Source organism: Microtus ochrogaster, chromosome 7 (genome assembly GCF_000317375.1).
Source record: "Microtus ochrogaster isolate Prairie Vole_2 chromosome 7, MicOch1.0, whole genome shotgun sequence".
Taxonomy (NCBI): domain Eukaryota; kingdom Metazoa; phylum Chordata; class Mammalia; order Rodentia; family Cricetidae; genus Microtus; species Microtus ochrogaster.
Genome location: NC_022014.1, coordinates 51,727,900 through 51,751,965, shown reverse-complemented (window position 1 = coordinate 51,751,965; position 24,066 = coordinate 51,727,900). Strand labels below are relative to the sequence as shown.

The 24,066-nt window shown below is 37.6% G+C and overlaps 1 protein-coding gene across 6 annotated transcripts in view; it reads right to left on the bottom strand.

Moving 5' to 3' along the window:
* The window catches only part of Ggnbp2 (gametogenetin binding protein 2), a 42,723-nt gene that overhangs the window by 4,344 nt on the left and 14,313 nt on the right, over positions 1–24,066 (bottom strand). For 3 of the 6 annotated variants that reach the window (XM_005350330.2, XM_005350329.3, XM_026780222.1), the window contains 8 exons: positions 23,454–23,534; positions 21,858–22,111; positions 19,373–19,471; positions 14,630–14,743; positions 6,283–6,492; positions 4,996–5,170; positions 2,218–2,412; positions 497–644 (listed from right to left, as the gene is read on the bottom strand). In XM_005350330.2, coding sequence (XP_005350387.1) covers positions 497–644; positions 2,218–2,412; positions 4,996–5,170; positions 6,283–6,492; positions 14,630–14,743; positions 19,373–19,471; positions 21,858–22,111; positions 23,454–23,534 — 1,276 coding nt within the window. Of the gene's footprint in view, positions 1–496; positions 645–2,217; positions 2,413–4,995; positions 5,171–6,282; positions 6,493–14,629; positions 14,744–14,831; positions 14,958–19,372; positions 19,472–21,857; positions 22,112–23,453; positions 23,535–24,066 lie in introns of all 6 variants that reach the window. The other 3 variants (XM_026780223.1, XM_026780224.1, XM_005350332.3) reach the window with 3 other exon arrangements.

Genomic DNA, 24,066 nt, shown 5'->3' with positions numbered 1-24,066 from the left:
AGACCAGGCTGGTCTCGAACTCACAGAGATCCGCCTGCCTCTGCCTCCCGAGTGCTGGGATTAAAGGCGTGCGCCACCATCGCCCGGCTCTTTTTTAACTTTTATTCTTTATGTACATTACACCGAGCAGTTTCCCCTACCTCCTCTCCTCCCAGTCCCCCGCCCCAGATCTACTCCTCCTGTTTCCCTTCAAAAAAAAGTAAATAGTAATGATGATGAGATGTGGGCCCCTCAGGGATATCAAGAAAACACAGCATAACAAATTACAATAAAACTAAATACACACCTTCCTATCAAGGTTGGACGAGGCAACCAGTAGGCTAGTCTACAGTACTGTTCAAGCTAAGGCAAAAGAGTCAGAGGCACCCTCCACTCCCATTGTTAGGAGTCCCACAAGAACACCAAGCTACGCAACCATAACGTATATGCAGAGGACCTAGCTCAGACCCATACAGGGTCCAGCAAGAGTTATTTTTAAAAAGATTTATTTACTCACCTTTCTTTATTTTAGGGGACCCCAAGAGATTGCCACTGCTAGGACAGGTACACGATGTATTTTCGTTGGTAACAGTGACTTCTACACAACTATTACCATCTTCAGTGCTGCCACAGGCTTTGCAGCTATTTTCAATGAAGTCTGTTTCCTTTGAGGATGGACATTAAGAGACAATACAAAGATTTACTTCCATAAGGGCTAAATTTTAATTTCTAATTAATTAAAAATTATTAATTTTTTAAAAGCAGTTCTAAGATTAAAAAATGAAGAGTATCCATATGGGGGAAAAAAAAAATCACTGCAACTAGCCAGAAGCTCATTTCTGTAATCCCAGCATTTGAGACAGGAGGACTGTCCCAAGTTTTTGAGAAATGGTTTCCTTATGTAACCCTAGCTGGTCTAGAACTCACTATATAAATGAGGCTGGCCTGGAACTCACAGAGTTCCATCTGTCTTTGCCTCCTAAGTGCTGGGATTAAAGGTATACACTACCATGCCAGGCTACTGCTGCAAGTTTAAGGCCAATCTGAGCTGCATAGTGAATTCCAGATTAGCCTAGGCAACAGAGTGACATCCTATCTCAAAATTTAAAAAAAAAAAATTAACAAAAACAAAAAAGGAGGGTCAGGTAGTGGTGACACAAACCATCTGGTAAACAGAGCCGAGTTCTGGAACAACTAGGGCTGGCTACACAGAGAAACCCTGTCCCAGAAAGAAAAATGAGAAAGAAAATGTACTAAGCTACTTTACTATAAACCATCAGAAAACAAGAGTTATCAAAAAGGGGGCGGGGGGACCAAAGCAAATAAATAAATAAATAATACCTTCAAAAAAGAAAGTTACCAGTATCAAGCAAATTAGGTTATCAATGCTCTGTGTCTTTTTACCCCAAAGGAGTTACTACGATGTTACTATGTTCCTTTCACTGCTAATCTAACAGCAATAGTGCCTTAGTAAGTCATGAGCAGCACAAGTGAAATACACAGAGGTCACTGTATCCTTTCCTTGTTAAACATTAAGCAAAAATCTTCTGACACATACCCAAGCTACAAGAATTCTCTCAAGAAAATTTATCCTATTTGAGCTGCAAGCTGAATTAAAAACAGTAATTTCACTTCAAAGAATGATTGAGACAAACTATGCTTATTCAAATTTGTGTATTTAGCAGGTTAATTCCTCAAAAATGAATAAAGTCAATTTATCACTTAAAAAAAAAAGACAGGATTTGTCATCCATAATTAAAAGGGGGGAAAAAAAACCCTTACATTTTGAAATAGCCAAAATGTTGAAAACTTACTTTTTTTCTGAGATGAAGTCTCACTATATGCACATGGTATTTTTTAAATCTTATTTAATTACTATAAAGTAGGCTTACGATTTGAATTATCTATGATTCCTCTTATTTAATATTTATTACAGAAAACACTGATTAAGTAGAACCCACAATAAGTTTGTGTACTTTAAGAGACAGGAGATTCTGAAGTTGAGAACTGGTCTAGGTCATTCACAAAGCTAATATTCCATTATTTTGACTTTGCTATAGAGAGATAACTATCCAACACACTGTCTTTATAAAACAAGTGTATGCATTAAATATTGTGGCTCACACATGATTATGGGGGAAAAGTCAATACACAAATTACAGGAACTCATATCTAGAAAAGCAGAGAAAAATACCAAAATCTACAAAGTCTTTCTTCTACCCAAAGCAGCACACACACCTTCTCCTGGCTTACTGCCTTTTCATCTGTTGTGTGTAAGGAAGTAGGAATATCACACACACACTTATTTTTTCGTCTGTTCTTCCGTCTTTGGCGTTTCTTTTCTTGCTTGAGTTCTCTAACTCGTTCTTCCTCTGAAAATTCCTCACAAAGTTGTTCCAGGCGGCTAATACCCTGTACTTTCTCCACAGTCATCTATAAAACAAAGGTGAGTGTGAACATCAGTCATAACTTCCTTCATCTTTTCAAGGGAATTCTCACTTTTAAATATCACACACACACAACTAGTATTTTATATGTAGTAAATTCAGACAGTCTCCATACAAATCTTCAAGTTTTGCTTGTTTTCTGAGGCAGTCTCACTCTGTAGCTCCAACTAGCCTTGAACATAGGGCACTTCTGCAACAGTCTTCAAGTGCAGCAACTATACATGAGTCACCATGCGCAGCAAAAACAAATTTCAATTTTTTTTTGTAGCGCTGAAGATCAAACTGAGACGTCCATGTGTTTTAATATTTTAAATGATAATGTCTTAAAAATTGACTCAAGAAGTTAATGAACAGTTGTACATTATAAGAAAAAACCGCACTGCTATTCAAGTCAGCAATATTCTAGTTTTACTTATCCATATTATATACACATACCCCATCTCCTTATTATGGAGGATTGAACCCAGAAACACTATGATCTATCCCTAGCCTTTTTTTTTTTTTTAAATTGTGGCTTTCATTAGAGAATGGATCCCCTGGAACTGGAGTTACAGGTGGTTATGAGTCACCACATGAGTATTAAAACTGAACCTGGGTCCTCTGAAATAGTAAGCTCTTTTAACTGCATAACCATCTCTAGCCCCAGTCATTAGTCTGCTTTTGGAGTTACAGAAGGTAACTCCATGTGGATACTAGGAATTAAACCAGGTCCTTTAGAAGAGCAGCAAGTGCTCTTTAACTACCGATCCATCTCTCCAATACCCCATTTATTATATATTTATTTACTATTATCATCATTATTTGAAAAAGTCTATGTAATCCTTAAAATCAAGGAACTTGCTATGTAGACCAGGCAATTCTTGAACACACAATGCTGAGATTGAAGGTGTGCACCACCAAACCCAGCTTTTCCATTTATTCTATATTAAAAGACTATATAACCAAACTAGATTATCTGATCTCGATGATACAAACATTAAAAACATCTGTTTACCAAAAGTCAATATAAATTTTCTCAGACTCTTCAGAATACTTATGATTTTTATGGATGAGTAAATGGTTTCATCCTATTTTCAAAAGGACAAGCAACTCAAAGGCTTACAACCATCAATTTATATACCTAATATACAAAACAGTCATTAACCAAATACACATGTTCTATGAATATAACTGAAAGATGACCAAATCAAAGGTACTATATATAATAGCAGCATTACAAATACAAGCTTCCAATGTTCTTTAAAAGCAGCCCCTTTTGTGTGTATGTGGGAATTGAACTCAGGTCCTCCAGAACACTAGGCAAGCATTCTAGTACTGAGTCAAGGCACGAGCCCCTAAACAGGGGTTCTCAACCTGGGGGGGGGGGTCACTTAAGACCACCAGAAAACATAGATATTTACATCATAACAGTAGCAAAATTACAGTTCTGAAGTAGCAACAAAAATAATTTTATGGTCGGAGTTACCACAACATGAGGAACTGTATTAAAAGGTCGCAGCATGAGGAAGGTTGAGAACGGCTGCTCTAAAAGTATTTTTACTATCATGTCATGTATATTATATTTGCTTGTTTGTCATCAGACAAACTAAGACTTGTGAAATTTTCTTTCTTTCTTTCTTTTTTTTTCGAGACAGGGTTTCTCTGTGGCTTGGAGCCTGTCCTGGAACTAGCTCTGTAGACCAGGCTGGTCTCGAACTCACAGAGATCCGCCTATCTCTGCCTCCCGAGTGCTGGGATTAAAGGCATGCGCCACCACCGCCCGGCTTGTGAAAATTTTCTAACTCTGTTCCTTGGCTGCCTTTCCATTAGCTCTACTTCAGAGCAGCAGCATTTTTCTTTGTTTTTTTTTCCCGTAAGCAGAGTCTCACTATGTAACTGAGACCAGCCTTGAATTCATAATTCTCAATTTATAAGAAGCGATTCTCTCCTTCTACCATATGAGCCCCAGATATCAAACTTAGGTTGTTGTCAATCTTGGTAGCAATTGTCTTTAGCTGCTGAGCCAGCTCCCCTGCTCCTTAGCAACATCTTTTTAACTTCGGTTTTCCAATGAAAACCAATACTGCAAAAAGAAAAAACAGGACTAAAAAGGAAAGAAAACCCCACTAACGTCTAAATTCCCCTTCCCCAGACAAAGTTGTATATCAGTGAACATCAGCTTTCTGAGGCACTGTGGCCCAGTCCAACCCAGTCCAACCTTTTAATCAGGAATGGCAGATTATGCCTAGAATTCTAGCATTCAACAACCAGAAAGGAACATCACTGCAGGTTTGAGGCCAGAGCAAGACCACACAGAAAGACCCTCTTAAAAAAAAAAAATAAATAAAAATAATAATAATAAAAAAAAAGCCAGGTGGTGGCACACACCTTTAATCCCAGCACTCAGGAGGCAGAGACAGGCGGATCTCTATGAGTTTGAGGCCAGCCTTGTCTACAGAGCTAGTTCTAGGACTGCTAGACAGTCAAGAGTTACAAAGAAACCCTGTCTTGAAAAACCAAGGGAAAAAAAAGAAAAGAAAAAAGACTAGGCCATGACTAATAAATCCCAGTCAGAATTCACTGTTCTTACCTCAAAGCTCTTACGTAAAGCATCAACACCAAGATAGAAGAGCATCTGCCATGTTTGTTCTTCAGCCCGGAGTTTTTGCCAGATCCGATGCAGTCGTTCATAAAGATGAATTCCCAAGCAGGTCAGAACTTCTTCTTGAGCTATATCTATTGTCTTAGCATGCCTTTCTCTTCGCCTATTCAGTACAATTCAACATTAATTTCTAATTCCTTAACCGAAACAGTAAAACTTGAAAATCCAGACTTTAAACACAACCAGCCAGCCAGCCAGCCAGTCTGTCCGTCTCTCTTCTTCTCTTCTCTTCTCTTCTCTTCTCTTCTCTTCTCTTCTCTTCTCTTCTCTTCTCTTATCTCTCTTCTGTCTGTCCGTCCGTCCGTCATCCCCCCCTTGCGCGCGCTCTCTCTCTCACACACACACCACACACACACACTTTTAACCATTGAGAAATGTACATTCAAGAACTGAATTCTAATATTGGTAAAGTAAGGTAATTCAGGAACTGGCTCTAAGGACATGGGTTTTGGAGCCTAGAGAAGTCATGGAAGTGTGTATCTCACAGTAGACATGGTAGACTCCCCTTTCAACTTCCAGTTATAGTAAAATTTAACCATTTTTTGGTAAGTTGGTTTGACAATGAATCGGGGGGAGGCAATTCCAAAGTGATTCAATCAAGACAAGGCCTTCTATAGTGCCAGTCTAGCAGAAGTATTCACAGTACTATAGTGAGCTTCTGAATTTAACAACTTCCAGCTGAAAACCAGTACTCAAAAGAGAGATGACATAAAACCCAAAGGGAAAATGGGTTTGATGTATAACTATGAATAATTTAATTCCAGTTTTATTCTCATTACAAAGCCAGAGATATTAATTTAGGCTGTTCTACCATTTAATAATGAAATAATAGTATACACAGTCCATGAATTACATTCAAAAAAGCACTTCTTAACTCCTTGTTGCAAAAACCTAATTTCTATGCAAAACCATCATTGAGAATAAAATATAAACATGATAAAGCAGGATGTATGAAGAAGCATTCCTTTCAATCATTTTCAAGCAAAAGTGATAATCTATAGTAAAAGCCTACCTCTTTTCCAGAAATGAGGAGCAGAGGATTAACCAAACACCAGAATACTTTGCCCATAGTTTCATTCAATTAAGAAATCAATCTTTATAGGATACCTTAATCTGTACATATATCTTATGTAGTGAGGCAGAGGTGATAGAAACAAACTTTGAGTAATAAAATGAAGCAAAGCGCTAGATAGCCCATTCTAGCAAACTACATACTCATACCCTCCTGCGAACTCTGGCTCAGCACGACCCAAGAGATGTGCAATGAAATCTGTTTCACAGCAAACATGTATGTGTCGCTCATGTGGACAGCACCGCAAGCCTTCATACAGTGCAGCACAGTAGCCCTTCTCTTTGCTGCAGTCAAGTTCACCAATGAGGATATTGTATGCTCGGAGAACTTTATTTTTGCAATCAGTGCAAAACCTGTTAAAAAAACAAAAACAAAGAAACTCTGAAATTAACAATGAGGTAAGACTCCAGAAGCAGGTGGATCTTTTGTGAATTCAAAACCAGCCATAACTATAAAGTTTCAAAAGTAATAAAAAAAAATAAAAACATACATGTTAAATGCATATTTAAGGATTCCACGGAATGCAGCATTGTCAACTGGAAATGATTTTAAACTGGAGAAGGACGTGGGCTACGAGTAAGGCAGATATATGCATGCTTCATGACATACATGTGATCCTCCTGCCTTCACAATCACCATGATCCACAAAATCTGGTTTCTCTAGTTTTGAATCACAAAACAAGAAAGAACTAGGACAGACTCTCAGCAGAGTCTCGCTGTGATATACAAGAAATTCTGAGTCTGACTTAAATTCATTTCTCAAATAAATTCTGTAATCACCTGCACCCATGTGTACACATCCATGGTTCAGTTTATGCAGATGATTCATGACCAAGATCTCTGATCAAGACTCTATTCTTCTTGCCTGAAGACTATACCCATAATGTAAAACCATGTGAGACGCTCTGAGACTCCTAGTAGGCAGCTCCTTAAACTCAGTGTTCCAAGACAACACCATTTTCTTAGTTCCAACTTCTTCCTAGTTCCTGCTATTAAATATGGAACCAGCTAGTATAGCTGACTTTCACTGTCATTTCATTTCAGTGTACTCTCCCCTGGTTTAAGCTGCCTGAATTCTTATTAGTATTTTTGTTTCAAGTATAGCATAGGAGAAGAAACATTTTAACAACAAAAAAGATGGCTCTAGGGTTAAGTGCTTCCTGATCAAAGGACCTGAATTCAGAACCAGCATGTACATTGGGTAGTTTACAAATGCCTGTAACTCCAGCTCTAGGAGATCCAATGTTTTCTTCTGGCCTCTGTAGGCACCTGCACTCATGTGCACATAATCACAGACATACACAGAACTAAAACAAAAAAATATCTTAAAAAGAGAACAAGGGGGAACTAGGAAATGAATCAGTGAGTAAAGAGCTTGTTATGTAAGCATGAGGACCCACATAAAAAGATGAGTTTGACAGCATGCACGTGTAGCCTAGAGCTGGAGGGCAAGAGAGAGAGATCTGAGGCTTACTTGCTAGTCAGTCTAGCAAAATGGCAAGCTCCAGGTTTAGGTTCAGTGAGAGACCTGCTTCAGAGGAAGAAACTTGGTATCAACCTCTCATCTATAAAGGTGTTCTCATGAACAAGTGCATTTGTATACACATGCACACACACCAGGGTGGAGGAGGCTCATTACACTCCTTAGGCCATTCCTGAAACCTTGGGCTTGTAAAAATCTTCTTGCCTCTGCCTCCCCAGAAAGTGGCTACAGGAACACACCAACCTGCCTATTATTTCTGCCTTAAGCTTCTTACTATTTTATTTATTCTTGCAACTATCATGTATTATTTTTACTGCCTTCAGTAAAAATCTGTCCCAATAAAAGATAATTAATTATCTTTCTTTAAGAAAATAAATACATGTTAAATTAGAGGATATTTAAGCCTTCAAGGTTAGCAGGCAGTAAGACTGACAAGACTCACATTAAATCACTCTACTTCACTTTGAAAATGATCATGGGGAAATTTAAAAATTAACTTAAAATAGATTGAAGACACCGATATTAAAACCTAAAGACATAAATCTCTTGGAATACAGGCAGAAAATATCACAACATTAGACAAGACAACAATTTCTTGGATATGGTATCAAAACACAACAAAAGCAAAATATACTTCAATAAACTTAAAAACTTCTAAGCTGGACTGGAGAGATGGCTCAGCTGTAAATAGCACTGGCTGCTCACAACTGTCTGTAACTCCAGTTCTAGGGGATTCAACACCCTCACACAGACATATATGGAAGCAAAACACCAATACACATAAAATAAAAAATAAATCATAAAAAAAAAAGCTTCAAGTAGCAAAGCAAAGCTGGAGAAATGGCTCAGCAATTAAGAGTACTTGCTACTCCCAGAACTGGAGTTCAGTTCCAGCACCCACAGTAGCTCACAGCTGTCTGGCTCTAATTCCAAGGGATCTGACGCCTCTTCTAACGTCCATGAGGCTCCTGCATACACATAATAAGAACAATCTACTAAAATAAATAAATACTAAAAAAAAAAAAATGAGGAAGTCAGGAGGTGGTAGCACACACTTTTAAACCAAGCACTGCGGAGGCAGAAGCAAAGAGTTATCTGAATTTGAGGCCAGCCTGGCCTACAGAATGAGTTCAAGGACAGCCAGAGCTACAGAGAGAAACCCTGTCTCTAAAAACCAAAGAAACAAAACGAGTAAACAGTGGACAAGGTACCACAGAATCAGGGAAAACATCTGAATAGGGATTAATATCCAGAATATAAAAAATTCCTGTAAGTTAAATATAGTGATTTACACCTGTAATCCCAACACAGAGGAAGAAGCCAAGCCTAACGTAGATGCTGGATCAATAATACACACATGCACACACACAAACACATTTATATATAGATATATAAAATAGCTACATATATAGGCAGGTATGTTTCTTAAACCAGACATAGTCGTACATGCCTATAACCCTAGCATTAAAGTCAGAAACAGAAGGATTATTCCAAATTCAAGGCCAGCCTGGTCTACAACTCAAGTTCTAGGCCAAACCCAAACAAGCTACACTATGTTTATATATAAGGAAAAAAAATCTCAAAAGAATCCCACCTCTCAGCTAGACATAGTGGCGCACACCTTTAGGCCCAGTGCTTGGAAGGCAGAGGCAGGCAGATCTCTGAGTTCCGAACAACCAGAGGTACACAGTGAGATTCAATCTCAAAAATAAAACAAACAAACAAACAAAAAAATCACCTACATAATCCACAACATTTGAAACAGGATATCACTATGTAGCCCTGGCTAGTATGGGACTCACTATTTAGAGAGCAAGATGGGATCAAACATGCAAAAAACAGAGATCTAGCTGCTTCTATAACCCAAGTGCTGGGATTACAGACATGAACTACCATGCCAGGTCCAAAAAGAAACCCAATTTAAAAAATGAGCAGGTCTGTGGAAGCTCACATGGTCCCTGGGTTACATATTCTCAGAGATGATACACACATGGCCAGTAAGCATGTGAGAAAATCCTCAGCATCACCAATGCAGAGTCAAAACCATAATTAGTGCCCTCACTCCTACTAAGATAATTACTATCAATAAACCACAAGTGAAACAAAAACCCAGATGAAAAACCAGTGGTAGTAGGAACGTAAAGAAATTATTGCTGCATGCTGTGGGTAGGAACATAAAAAAAAATTAAAAAGAACACTATGGAAGCCTGGATGGAGGTTCTTCAAAATAAAAACTGCAGAGGCAGGTGAGGTGGCTTCTTGGTGAGTAAATGTGCTGACTGCTGCCAAGCCTAGAGATCTGAGTTTAACTTTTATGACCCACATAGTAGAAGGGAACTAACTTCTGGAAGCTACCCTCTGACCTCTGCCTACATGTAGCATGCTTATATCATACCAGTACAAACAAATAAAATTTTAAAAAACTACTCTATGATTAAGAAGTCACACTTCTAGGAATAAACTACGTATATTTGGCAGACCCACATTCACAATAGCAATATTCACAACAGCCAAGATTGTAAATGATCTAGACATTCATCAATGGATGAATAAAGGAAATGTGTTCTATATTTGGACATTATTCAGACTTTTAAAAGGAGGGCATCTGGGTATATGGTGGTATGTGACCCTCATTACTTGAGAAACTGAAACAGGAGGAACACTTGTGCCTAGGAGTTTGATGCCAGCTTGAGCAACACAGCAAGACTTTATTCCAAGGAAGGACAGAAGGACGAAAGGATGGAAGCATGGAAGGACAGAAGGATGGAACGAAGGAAGGAGAGGGTTTGCAAAATGGCTGGGCAAGCGTCACAGCCTATGTGTAGAGGTCAGAATAAACTTTCCTGGAGTCATATCTCTCTCCTTCCTCTGTGAAGGTTCTGGGTTATCAGGCCTGATCACAAGAAGACAGAAACAGAAGAGAGAGAGACAGGAAAGAAGGAGGGAGTAGTATATAATAAGGCCATTTAGAAACCAACTGAAACAGATTACACCTCAAAAACTGAAAGGAAGCTGTAAGAGCTGAGCAGTGATAAGGATCTGCAAACAATGACATGTATTACACTGTCAAAGCATCCGAAGTGAACTTTATTATGTCGTCAGTCCTCACAATTTAACCTAATCCCACAGTAAACCCTGTATATATCCTGTAATTATTTTTGTCTTAAAAACTGAGGTAGAGGGAGCCTGGAAAGATGGCTTGGGAGTTAAGAAAACTTTTTGCTCGTGCAGAGGACACAGGTTTGGTCCTCAGCACCCATATCAGGTGACTAATGGCTGTTTGTTACTCCAATACCAGGGAATTCAATGCTACCTTCTGGCTTCGATAAGCACCTACACACATGTGATTTGCAAACATACGTTCAAATTCATATAAATATATATAAAATAAAAAACCTGAGGTGACTCCGTTGTAAAAGTGCTTCCCCTGAAGTCCTAGCACCTTGAGTTCAAACCCCAAACCCATGTAAAGGTGTAAAGAAAAAAGTGAGTCCAGGTTGTCCTCCGACCACCACAGGAGCTGTGGAACTGTGCATCCATGCACAAGTATTAGTATATACACAAAACAAAAAAATTGTTACAAAGTTTTAATGGATAGAACAAATTCTATACAAACCCAATTTATCTTTTTTACATATAAAATTTTTCTAATCAAATTTTCTTAAGATATTTATAAAATACTCGGTATCTCCTTATTAAAATAACACCATAGATTCAACGCAATACCCATCAAAATCCCAGAAAAATTCTTCACAGACCTCGAAAGAACAGTATTCAACTTCATATGGAAAAGCAAAACACCCAGGATAGTCAAAACAATCCTGTACAATAAAAGAACTTCTGGGGGGGCTGGAGAGATGGCTCAGTGGTTAAGAGCATTGCCTGCTCTTCCAAAGGTCCTGAGTTCAATTCCCAACAACCACATGGTGGCTCACAACCATCTGAAATGAGATCTGATGCCCTCTTCTTATCTGCAGGCAGACACACAGACAGAATATTGTTGATAGATAGATAGATAGATAGATAGATAGATAGATAGATAGATAGATAGATAGATAGATAGATAGATAGATAGATAGAACTTCTGACGCATTACAATCCCTGACTACAAACTCTACTACAAAGCTACAGTATTGAAAACAGCCTGGTATTGGCATAAGAACAGACAGGAGGACCAATGGAACCGAATAGAAGACCCAGAGATCAATCCACACATCTTCGAAACCTAATATTTGACAAAGAAGCAAAAAATATCAAATGGAAAAAAGAAAGCATATTTAACAAGTGGTGCTGGCATAACTGAATATCAACATGTAAAAGAATGAAAATAGACCCCTATCTATCACCATGCACAAAACTCAAATCCAAATAGATCAAAGACCTGAACATAAAGCCAGCCACACTGAACCTTATAGAAGAGAAAGTGAGAAATACACTTGAACGCATTGGCACAGGGAACCATTTCCTAAATATAACCCCAGCAGCATAGACACTGAGAGAAAGAATTAATAAATGGGACCTCCTGAAACTGAAAAGCTTCTGTAAAGCAAAGGACACGGTCAATAAGACAAAACGACAGCCTACAGAATGGGAAAAGACCTTCAATAACCCCACATCAGACTGAGGTTATTTTTTTTAGGTTTGAGACCTAACAGAGAACCCTCAACAGAGGAATCTAAAATGGCTGAAAGACACTTAAGGAAATGTTCAACATCCTTAGTCATCAGAGAAATGCAAATCAAAACAACTCTGAGATTCCACCTTACACCTGTAAGAATGGCCAAGATCAAAAACACTAATGACAACTTATGGTGGAGAGGTTGTGGGGAAAAAAGAACACTTTTGCATTGCTGGTGGGAATGCAAGCTGGTACAACTCCTTTGGATGTCAGTGTGGCGATTTCTCAGAAAATTAGGAAACAACCTTCCTCAAGACCCAGTAATGCCACTTTTGGGTATATATCCAAAGGATGATCAATGCCACAAGGACATGTGCTCAACTATGTTCGTAACAGCTTTATTTGTTATAGCCAGAACCTGGAAACAACCTAAATGCCCCTCGACCGAAGGAATGGATAAGAAAAATGTGGTACATTTACACAATGAAGTACTACACAGCAGAAAAAAATAACGACAGCTTGAATTTTGCAGGAAAATGGATGGAGCTAGAAAACATCATTTTGAGTGAGGTAACCCAGACACAGAAAGACAATTATCACATGTGGTTTTTAAACATAAAGCAAAGAAAGCCAGCCTACAAACCACAATCCCAGAGAACTTAGACAACAATGTGGACACTAAGAGAGACTTACATAGATCTAATCTACATGGGAATAGAAAGTAGAAAAAGACACGATGTCCTGAGTAAATTGGGAACATGGGGACCTTGGGGGAGGGTTGAAGGGGGAAGGGGAGAGGCAGGGAAGGGAGCAGAGAAAAATGTAGAGCTCAATAAAAATCAATTAAAAAAAAGAAAACTAAAAAAATAAATAAAATAAAATAAAACCAAAACACAGGAAACTTTAGAACATTAGTTTGTTATACGATCCCAAAGATACCTTTTGGGTAAACCGATTCATAAGACATAGGACAAACATTTTGTATTTTGTCTCCTCTCCCAAATCCAAATAATCAAGTACACTGTCTACTTTTTGATAACCAACCAAAAAGACAAAAATGAGAAAGTTTGTAAGTAAAAAAAAAAAAAAAGGAACTGAGTATGCAGTTCATTAGTTTGTTGCCAATTAATCACCAATTTTGTTAATACCTGTTTTTATAATTCTTGTTTTTTAAAGTGAAGGCAGTCATTATCTATTCCCAAGTCAAATGTAGCAAATTTGCAATAACAGAACTGGCCCCAATAACAATGCAATCACTAGAGGATTCCTTTACCAGTTTCTTTCCTTTCCTAAAGGATTCCAAATGCTAATAGCACTTTTAAAATTCCTTTGTAACACTACTCTAAAAAGAAAAATTTGAGGTTACATGAAACAAATACATTGTATCTCTATTTAAAGGCTCTAACAAAGAGAGGAAATATTTCAAATTAGGAAATAAAAAGCTTTTTAGGGGCTGGAGAGATGGCTCAGAGGTTAAGAACACTGACTGCTCTTCCAGAGGTCCTGAGTTCAATTCCCAGCAACCACATGGTGGTTCACAGCCATCTATAATAGGATCTGGTGCCTCTTCTGGCAGAACACTGTACACTTAATAAATAAAATCTTTAAAAAAAAAAAAAAAAAAGCTTTTTAGGTGAAAGCCAGGTGGCTTGTATCCTAGGCTGCCTTGAACTCATGACCTCCCAAGTGCTGGGATTACAATCTTGTTCAACCATGCTGAGTTTACGCTGGGTTGAGGATCTAACCCAGAGCTCATACATGCTACAACTCTAGGCCAAAAAAAGTTGCTAATTTAATTTTGAAAACACATCAAATATGATTAATAATATATTCTTCCTAAAGTGATTAACTATACCTTTAATATATTCAATCCACCCATATTTCATGAAAGACCAATCTAGAATAACCAATAAAAATTACAAAAAAAAAAAAGAAGACAAGAGAAACAGGAGAGATGGTATCCATGGTTAAGAACAAGCACTACTCTTGCAAGACCGAATTTTGATTCCCAGCAACTATGTCAAGCAGCCCACAACTGCCTATAACTCCAGTTCTAAGAGTCCCAGGAACTCTTGTCTCTACAAGCTTCATGCACACTTAAAAATAATAAATACTGGGTGTGGTGGCCCATGTAAACATAGCACTCCAGGGCTACCCTGTCTCAAAAAAAATGCATAATGATATTAACAAATCTTTAAAAAGAAGAGATAAGAAGGCTAACACTCAAAAGCACCTCACTGAGAAATTAACTACCCTGACCCCTATTGCCAGATAATAACAGGAAGAATACTGGAATACTTTTATACAAAGGAAGCCAGTGATAGGCTACTCTGAATGACTGACACCTAAGATACCCTCCCCACTATATCATAATGAACTTTCCACTTACCTGTGCTTTCGCAGATATGTTTCTAGTGTTTCTAAGAGACAACTGGAGTCAATTAAAACTACTTCATCCCTGCATTCCTGGGACATTAGTTCCCATACATCCATCCAACATCCTCTGTAAGAAGAGTTAAGTATTAGTGACAAGGAGGCATATATGAGGTAAGAGATTTAAAAAGGCAGAATAAAGGAGTGCTTTGTTTTACCTGGCTGTTCCCTGGAAAGGTCCATAATGGAAAATGATCCTACACTTGCTGTCCTTCCTGTGGTCTTCACTACTTCTCTTATCTGTACTTAACTTCTCTGAACTGACACTGCTACTGCTCCCTTCACTGCAGTACAGTATGGTACAAAGCTTAGTGACACTGAGATAACCTGAAGAAATCATTTCTAAGATCTATGTTAAAAATCATGAATTCTTTAACATATTAAGAAATTAGTAAGATAACTGCAAATTTGAATAACAGATTATATATTTAATCTTAATACATTGTTATTTAATGTGTTTCATATGTTTATTTCAAATACTTGACTATTAAGTTACTCGATATTATTTCACATTATTTACAGTTATAAAAATAGAAACTGGTTTATATGTTGAGTATTTTACAAGCAAATACACCTGAAATGCTCTAAAGCCAAAATGGTACTTAAAAAGTTATACAGTCTTTTCACCTACTAAACATGTATCGATCTTTAAACAATTGAAAATTCTCTATTTAATGTGATCATTAAATGATTATTGTTTAAGGCACTCTTATTTAGTTAGCCAATGGCAACAAAACTTATTTACCTTCACATTTCCAAGTAGCCATGAAAATCATATATTAATCTAACAAAAATATGTTAAGTTTATACTTAATAAAAATAGCAGGCTAAGATGCACACACTATACCGCCTATGCTAATAGGAAGTACTACACACATAATTTCTTTAAACTTACTGAGAATTTTCCCAGCCCCTCCTCTCCAACTAGTTTCAGTGTGGTATTGGTCATGCATTTTGCTGTGTGGCAGTTGTGCATTCCTACAGAAATGTCTAGATTCCAGTCAAGAATAGTCTTCTAGATTTTTTGCTAATCCTGAACTGGATCCTGCCTGATCTTCTGCAGGTCTCATTACAATCCTAGAAATTAAATGTCACACTTGCTTAAGATGGAATAACCTGAGTCTTTTCATAGCTAAATAAGTATTTCTCAACTCCTGGCTTAACATCATGTCATTATACAATCCAGCACTTTAACCCCAATAAGGGGGAAGGGCCAAACCAAGGTTCAGGTCTACCTACTCTGACAGCGAAATGTCAGCTCCTGATCTATCTTGCACGTTAAATCCCCTCTCTCAATTTTCTATTTCTCTTTGACAGTCAGGTTTAAGTGACCTCCCACTGAGATCAGATCTAGGCCTTATGCCTCAGGTGATTCAAGACCTGCTTCCTGAAGAATACTCTTTGAAAAGTCACTTCCTCCTCCTCCTCCTGAACTTTCCATTCGATCTAACCCACTACAATCTTGTATTCATCTTCGGTCCACTCCAATCTAGACTCTGCTTCCACTCAACCACCAGCTGTGCTCTTCATCAGAGCTGTTAAACCAGTGTTCACGACGGGGTCCTCAGTGACTCAGGAACATTCAATACAGCTGACCAGACCAGCTTCCTCCTACCCATTTGGCCATACTCAATTTTCTGATCAGCAGCTTCTGTTGCACCATTAACCAGAATCTCCCAGCACTCTCTGCTCTTGCTACATAATTTTACATACCGTTTTCTCATATTACCTTACCCTTAATCACTAACTACTGGCCTATAAGTTTGGCCTGGATCTTTCTTTCAGATACCAAACTTCCAGACAGGAAATAACTAGGATTTACTTGCACAGCTAAAGGAACACTCAGTAAAGATGACTGAATCACTGTCCTTTATTAAGCTGAAATCCAGCGAGTATTCATTCCTTGGAAAAAAAGTGTGAAAATTTAACAAAAACCTGAGGAAAGAACATAAAATGAGGACTTCCAACAGCAAACAACTATGGAAGCCTTTCAAGGCATCCTGACTAAACAGACTATAATCAGACTATCTACATACACTGAAGAATAACCAAAGCTATCTTAGCAAAGTCACACTCCTTAAGATCCCCAACTAGCTCCATTTATATTCACTTCACATTCAATAAACAATCTTCAAAAAATTGACTTTCCATGTAAAGAAGTTGTACCTGAAAGGGAACATGAAGGTTACAGAGATTTATTTTTTCACTTGAAAGCTACAAGATTGGAAGATGTAGCTACTTATCCATTAAATAGAAGGAGATATCTGGCAAAGCAGAGTAGAAGTTGGAACAAAACAGGAAGAACTGATCTTCACATAAAATAGCATTGAGAACAGGTATATAAGATGCTGGGCTATCTATTGCTTTTTATTAGTCCTCAATAAAGTACATGCATAAAGAGGCTAAAGTGTAACTTAGCGGTAGAATATCTGATTAGTACTCATGTGTGAAGCCCTGGGTTCAACCCTCAGAACCATAAAAAAAAAAAAAAAAAAAAGACAAACAACAAAACCAAAGAGAAGGACGAGGAAGAAGAGAACAAAACCAGAAGGCAGGCCTTTTTTTTTTTTAAACTATACCATACTGTTTAGCTCTTTTTCTAATGGGACGATTGAGACCGAAATGAGCAGCTTTTAGAGGAGTCCTCTATGGAACGATACTGATAAAAACATGTACTTAAGACAGATGTAGAAGCCAGTCCATGCCCGCTATCTCAGTACTAGGGAGGTACTGACAAGATCAGGAGTGCAAGGTAAACTTCCACTATACAAACTATACAGAATGTTCAAGGACAGCCAGGGCTGCACGAGACCGTTTTCAAGTAACAACAAAATCCCACAAGAACGCAAAATAACTTACTTAGGAGCTACTCTAGACTATAAAGACCTTTGTTGGTTTCATAATACCCTGTGTATTTAGATTCTCTGGAATATATGGCTCTTGCTTAGATTCTACCTCAACAAACCAATGCAAAAAGATACTGTCAGGCACAATAAGGAAATCTTGAGTATCAACTGAGTATTAGATAATTATAGTTAACTCTGCTGTTACTATAGTTAATGCCCATTGTGGGCATGAAAATGTTCATCTGTTTTAAAGATGTATGCGAACAGAGAATAGCAGGTGCCTTGAACTTTCCTTAAAATACTTCAGTAAAGAAAAAGGCAGATAGATGAGTGACACAAATGTTTCAAAGTTTGGTAAGCACTAAATCTGAGCACAGCACACAGGATGGGAGAAGTGTCTACAGTCTCCATTTGTGCTCAGAAGGCTGAGGTTGGGGATCACTTGATCCTGACTAGCTTAAGGCAACATACTGAGATGCTGTCTCAAATATTAAGTCTCTACTTCACGGTCTTTCTACTTCTCTATATTTAACAGCTTTCTTGATTTTTTTTTTGTCTTGTTTATTTTTGAGAGTCAGGGTTTCACTATGTAGCCTTGACTAGCCTAGAACTTGGTTTTTTTGGAGACAGGGTTTCTCTGTATCTTTTTGGTTCCTGTCCTGGAACTAGCTCTTGTAGACCAGGCTGGCCTCGAACTCAGAGATCCGCCTGCCTCTGCCTCCCGAGTGCTGGGATTAAAGGCTTGCGCTACCACCACCCGGCTAGAACTTGTTATGTAGACCAGCCTAGCTTCAAACTCAAAGGGATTCACCTGCATCCGTTTCCAAGTGTTGTGCCACACACTAGGCCCTGATAAATTTTGTTTGTTTGTTTTTTCGAGACAGGAGAACTGTAGCTCTGGAGCCTGTCCTGGAACTTGCTCTGTAGACCAGGCTGGCATCAAACTCACAGAGATCCATCTGTTTCTGCCACCTGAGTGCTGGGATTAAAGGCATGCACTACCAGCACCAGGCTGATAATTTTTTTTTTTTTTTTTTCGAAACAGGGCTTCTCCGCAGTTTTTGGTTCCTGTCCTGGAACTAGCTCTTGTAGACCAGGCTGACCTCGAACTCACAAAGATCCACCTGCCTCTGCCACCCGAGTGCTGGGATTAAAGGAGTGTGCCACCACCGCCCGGCTTGATAAAAACTTTTAAAACATTATTTTTCCTGGGCGTAGGAAGACCTGGGTATCTAGGTCTTTATGTTAAGGAAAATGTCTATAAGATGGTTCCAACGACATTGATATATTTAAGTAAACTTAGAACACTTTTATTTCACCTTATTCTCCTCCAAACAAAATTTTCTTTAAAATTCCCTTTAAATTATATTTCCCCAAGTAGTTATTAAAGGCAAACCAGCAAACAACTGAGACACTATGCCAGGAAATAGGGGCAAACCAGTATTATACACTAAACCAAGAAAACTGAAAATTAATTATACAAACACACACTACCATAACTTATTATTATTATTTCCTTAATAAATTAGGAAAACCTAGAAATAAGACAAAAATAATTTAAACATGATAGTACAGATCAAAGAATATTACTACTTTGAAAACTTTAAAATCAGTGACATAAATTTCTCAAAAAATTCCTTGTAAAACACACTTAAAGGAAAAACTTAAAAGTCAGTAACCTTACAGTTTCAACGCAGAAAAGCCAATAGAAACCAAGAACATATTTATTTTGACATATGTCAGAATGTAATCCAGTTAACGCAACTAGCAATATATTATCATTTTTGCTGAATATGACCAACATTTATATACTTAAACATCAATGAAGCATTTTGGTATTTACTTCTACTTACCCCAAAGGTTTAGGCTTGTGTGTATCTAAGGAGTGCAACTGACATCGCTTGTTCTTCTTACTTTTTGGAATAGCATCTATCATATCATTTAGTTTGGACCTAGTGAAAAATAAACCATTAAAGGTTTGTTATTTCTCTTTCAAATTTTGAAAATCTCTATTAGATGCCTTTTTGTGAGAAGTGTATTTAACAAGATTACAGAGACATTACCTATCCTGAAGATGTCTTTAATAAACTCTTATGCAAAGCTGTCTACACTAGCTTTTCCCTCCCCATTTCTAGCCAGTTCAGCTGGAAGAAACCTACTTCAAGCAATGCCTTCTTTCCCTAGACTATCACTCTTATCCTGGTACCTACCATGTGTCTGACACCCTGACATTTTAGAGACTGCTTACATGACTTTCACCCAGCTTCCTTTACTCAAATGTTATACAAATACATGCTATCTTTGAGAGGTCAACCACAAAAATTTTGTATGACTATACAATGTTGGGCTGGCAAGATGGCTCGTGGGTAATGGGAACTGGCTGCCAAACCTGATGATTTGGGACTCACATGGTAGGAGAACTGACTCCCTAAAGTTGTCCACTAACCTTCACACAAGCTATTGCATGGGAGAGCACACAAATAAATGTAAAACATATAGTAATGTATATATACAGAATAAATGTTATGTAATGTGCGATACTACTACATACCATATACATCCAACCAATTAGCAAAGCCTATCAATTAACTTTTATAATTTTCATACATATCTACAATCCTATCACTTATCTCCCTTGTTGAACCCAACAATCTCTAGTTAATCAATTACAATTTCCCAAATGGTTCCATAGTGCCACCATTGCCTTTAGAATTCACTCCGCAGCAAGAGTAATCCTGTTAAATCATAATATCAAATTATGTTATTCCTCTGAAGTTTCTTTCTTCTTTCTTTCTTTCTTTCTTTCTTTCTTTCTTTCTTTCTTTCTTTCTTTTTTTTAATTTTCCCCAAGCAGTTAAAATCCAAAGCCCTGTCAGAGCTATAGCTCAGAGGTGGAGTACTTGCCTAGTAAGCATGAGGTCCTGGGATCAATCCACTGAACTTCAAAAATGAATAAAAATAAATCAGAAGTCTCTACCATCACCTCCAAACTGAAGAGCCTCCGAGTTTGGTCTTTTAATACCTTTTCTTACTGATACTTAGTAAACGACACAAGAAAATACTGTTGATAAACAATTAAAATCTCTAACTTAGCATATACAAAAGAACACTGAAAAACTTCTGCCTAGTCTTGCCATCTCAGTAAAAGGAAATCATCTATTATACTTTAAAAACAAACAAACAAAAAAAACATGTTAGCCAGCAGTGGTGTCACACGCCTTTACTCCCAGCACTTAGGAGGTACAGGCAGACGGACCTCTGTGAGTTTGAGGCCAGCCTGGACTACAGAGTGAGTTCCAGGACAGGCTCCAAAGCTACACCGAGAAATCCTGTTGCGAAAAACCAAAAATAAAAATAAATAATAAAATTTAAAGACCTAAACTATTTTAATTACATTTATATATGTATGTATATATGAAAGTATGCAACTGGGTGGGTTCAATAACAGGTTAAGCTCAGAGGACAACTTTTGGGAGTTGGTTCTTTCCTTGAACTGTGCGGGTCCTGGTAAGCCATTAGTCTTGACAAGAAGTATCTTGGTCTGCTTATACGTTATACCACAAACCTAAGATACAGAAGCTATCCCTCCCCTTATTAATCTATACAAAATCCCCAAAATATTTCAGGATCCTATCATTTCTTAGTGTCTTTATCACCAGTAACCCAAGTCACTTTCCCCATTTATCATTAAACATCCTATTTCTCCAAATGTTTATACTTTGCACCCCCTTTTCACTTTATTCTGAACACAAAGGTCACTGGAGGTCAAATTTCAAGTCAGAGTGTCTGCTCATCTGCTCAGAACTCTGCAAAGCTTCCCGTCTACTCAGAGTAACCACCTCAGCATGACTATGAGGCACTGTCATGACTGAACCTTTATTACTCTTCTGATCTGACCTTTTATTACTGTTATCATCAGGCTCCAGTCAACATGGTCTCCTTGCTATTCTTCAGACAAGTCAAGTACACGCTAACCTCTGGCCCTTTATGCTTGTTCTTCCTTTTGTACCTTCATCCAGACAGATGTAGGGCTCCCTTGCTTACTTTATTCATCTATTATCAGAAGGGCGTTCCCAGACCACACGCTTCACAGTAATTTGATCCACTCATTTTCTTACTTCTGCCCATCTTAGTGTTTTCTTTGTGACTTATACTCAACCATTTATTTGTTTACTATATACCTCTCTCCACACTAGAGCAGAAATTAGAAGCTACTCAATAAAACTGTTAAGTTCAATCTTTACCCTAGAGAAATTTAGGGGAAAGGCCCCACTCTTATCAAATTGTTTAAAATTAACTATTTTATTAATAAGTTGTTTCTTAATTAACCATACTTACCCATGTACATAAAATAATGTATAAAGTTTCTTTGCATCAGTCATGCAGCTTCGAGTCAGAGATAGTACTCCCTTGGGCCCTACTGTCAGAGGTTCAAGGGCAGGATTTCCAGAATCTACAAGCTGAGAAAAGAGGCGTTCCACACTGCGCCGACAACCAACACATGGCACAAGCTGAGAAAGTGCACTCAAGACTTCCCGGGATGTTACCACCATGGCAATACTTAGATCTTGTTGCTTAAGCATACTATGTCGCTGAAAGTAAAAAGAAAGATGAATACTTCTTAAAACATAAAATTACTTTTTCATTATTGTTTGGCTTCTATACTTGAGTAAAAAAAAGGCCTATCTTACTTACCAATGTAAGACCTACAATGCTAGTGTACATGAATATCATCTGCTGAGTGTGACAAGGAAGAAAAATGAATAGGAACCACAGCAATAAAGAAATGGGAAAACACTGGTAATTTCTACTTAAGGGAGTTAACAATTATGTTATAATTAACACTCCCAGAAAAATAGGTAAGAAAAGAATATTCAAATATTTCTTCATTTTTACTATTAATTTTTCACGCTAAGTGTACCCCATTAATCCCAGCAATCAGGAAGTAGAGGCAGGTGGATTTCTGTGAGTTCAAGGACAGCCTAGTCTACAGAGCAAGTTTCAAGACAGGCTTCAAAGCTAAAGAGAAACCCAGTCTCGAAAAACAAAAATAAATAAATAATAAATTAAAAAACCAAAGTAAAATAAATAAAAAGGGGGGTTCTTAAGTGTGTGTGTGTGTATTCATAATATTTTTTGCTGTTGTTTGTTTTGTTTTCCATGTTTATCTGTGTCTGTGTAACACAGCTCTGGCTGTACCTGAACTCAATTTGTAGATCAAGCTGGCCTCAAACTCACAAAGATCTGCCTGCCTCTGCCTCCCAAGTGCTAGGATTAATGGCACGTACCACCACTGCTTGGCTTAGTTATATATTTTTGAGTATTTGAGAAGTATCTTTTTCCTAAATAAACAAATAAAAAAATTAGAAAATTTACATTATAGGACTAACTTTTAAAAAAGAAGTGTGTGTGTGTGTGTGTGTGTGTGTGTGTGTGTGTGTGTATGTGTTACTAGGGACCAAATGGATAAACATTTTAGCACCAAATCACAGCCCTGGCCCAACAAGTTCTTGATAAAATGTTGCAAATCCTATCTTGTAAAAACTAGGAAAGATGACCTGTTAAACTTTTTGAACCTAGTGAACAAAACCCAACTTTTTCACATGATCTGTAAATCTAGGTAACTACATTTACTACAACAATAATAAATGAAATCAACTTCAGTGTACTACTAATACCTAATGAGAAGCCTAGGAAAAACAAATCAGAAGCTACTGTGTGGTGGGAAAAGCCTTTACTCTCAGCACGTGCAGGGAAGAAGAAATCTCTCCCAGTTCAAGGTCAGCCTATTCTATTCTGAGTTCCACCAAACAGTGAGAGCTGGTCTCAAAAACACAAACAACAGAAAAAGAAATTAGAAGTTACAGTTAAATATTAAATGGTTTAAAACATACACCATACACGATTTAAAAAACAATGATTTTAAAACTTTACCTGAATAAACTGCTTTAATTGTGCACCATTATTCTGATGTCCATCGAGATTTAAAACATTGTCAGGAAATTCCATCACCGTCTTAAAAGGCAAACAGAACAGAAATGGCTCATATGATCCTTTAGACAGATTCTACAGCATACTTTATAAAATCGATTAGGTAAAAACATCTATAAAGTCAGACCATCTCCTACAAAAGAGAGTCTTAATCAGTGTACAAGCTTTTCTATTTTTAAATTTAGTATATGTGTATGAATGCACACACATGCATTCGGTAAGATGATACTTTGCAGGAGTCAACTTTAATCCTACCAAATGGACCTTTGGGGATCAAACTCAATTTTCCAGTCTTGGTAGACAGTACCTTTACCCACTGAGCTACCTTGCTGGCCTAAAGTTAAGACACAATATGGCCAATAGGAAACAAAGACACTGAACTCAAAACACACAGTTGGAATCCAGGCTCTGTCACTTAGTATCTATGCTAAGACTCTCAAGTTATTTAACCTGTCTATTTCCTTAATTGTAAAATAAGATTAAGTAATAACTTTAATAACTACTTAACATGGCAGTTGTAAGAATTAAGTTGTATTTTCTTTTTTTTTTTTTTTTT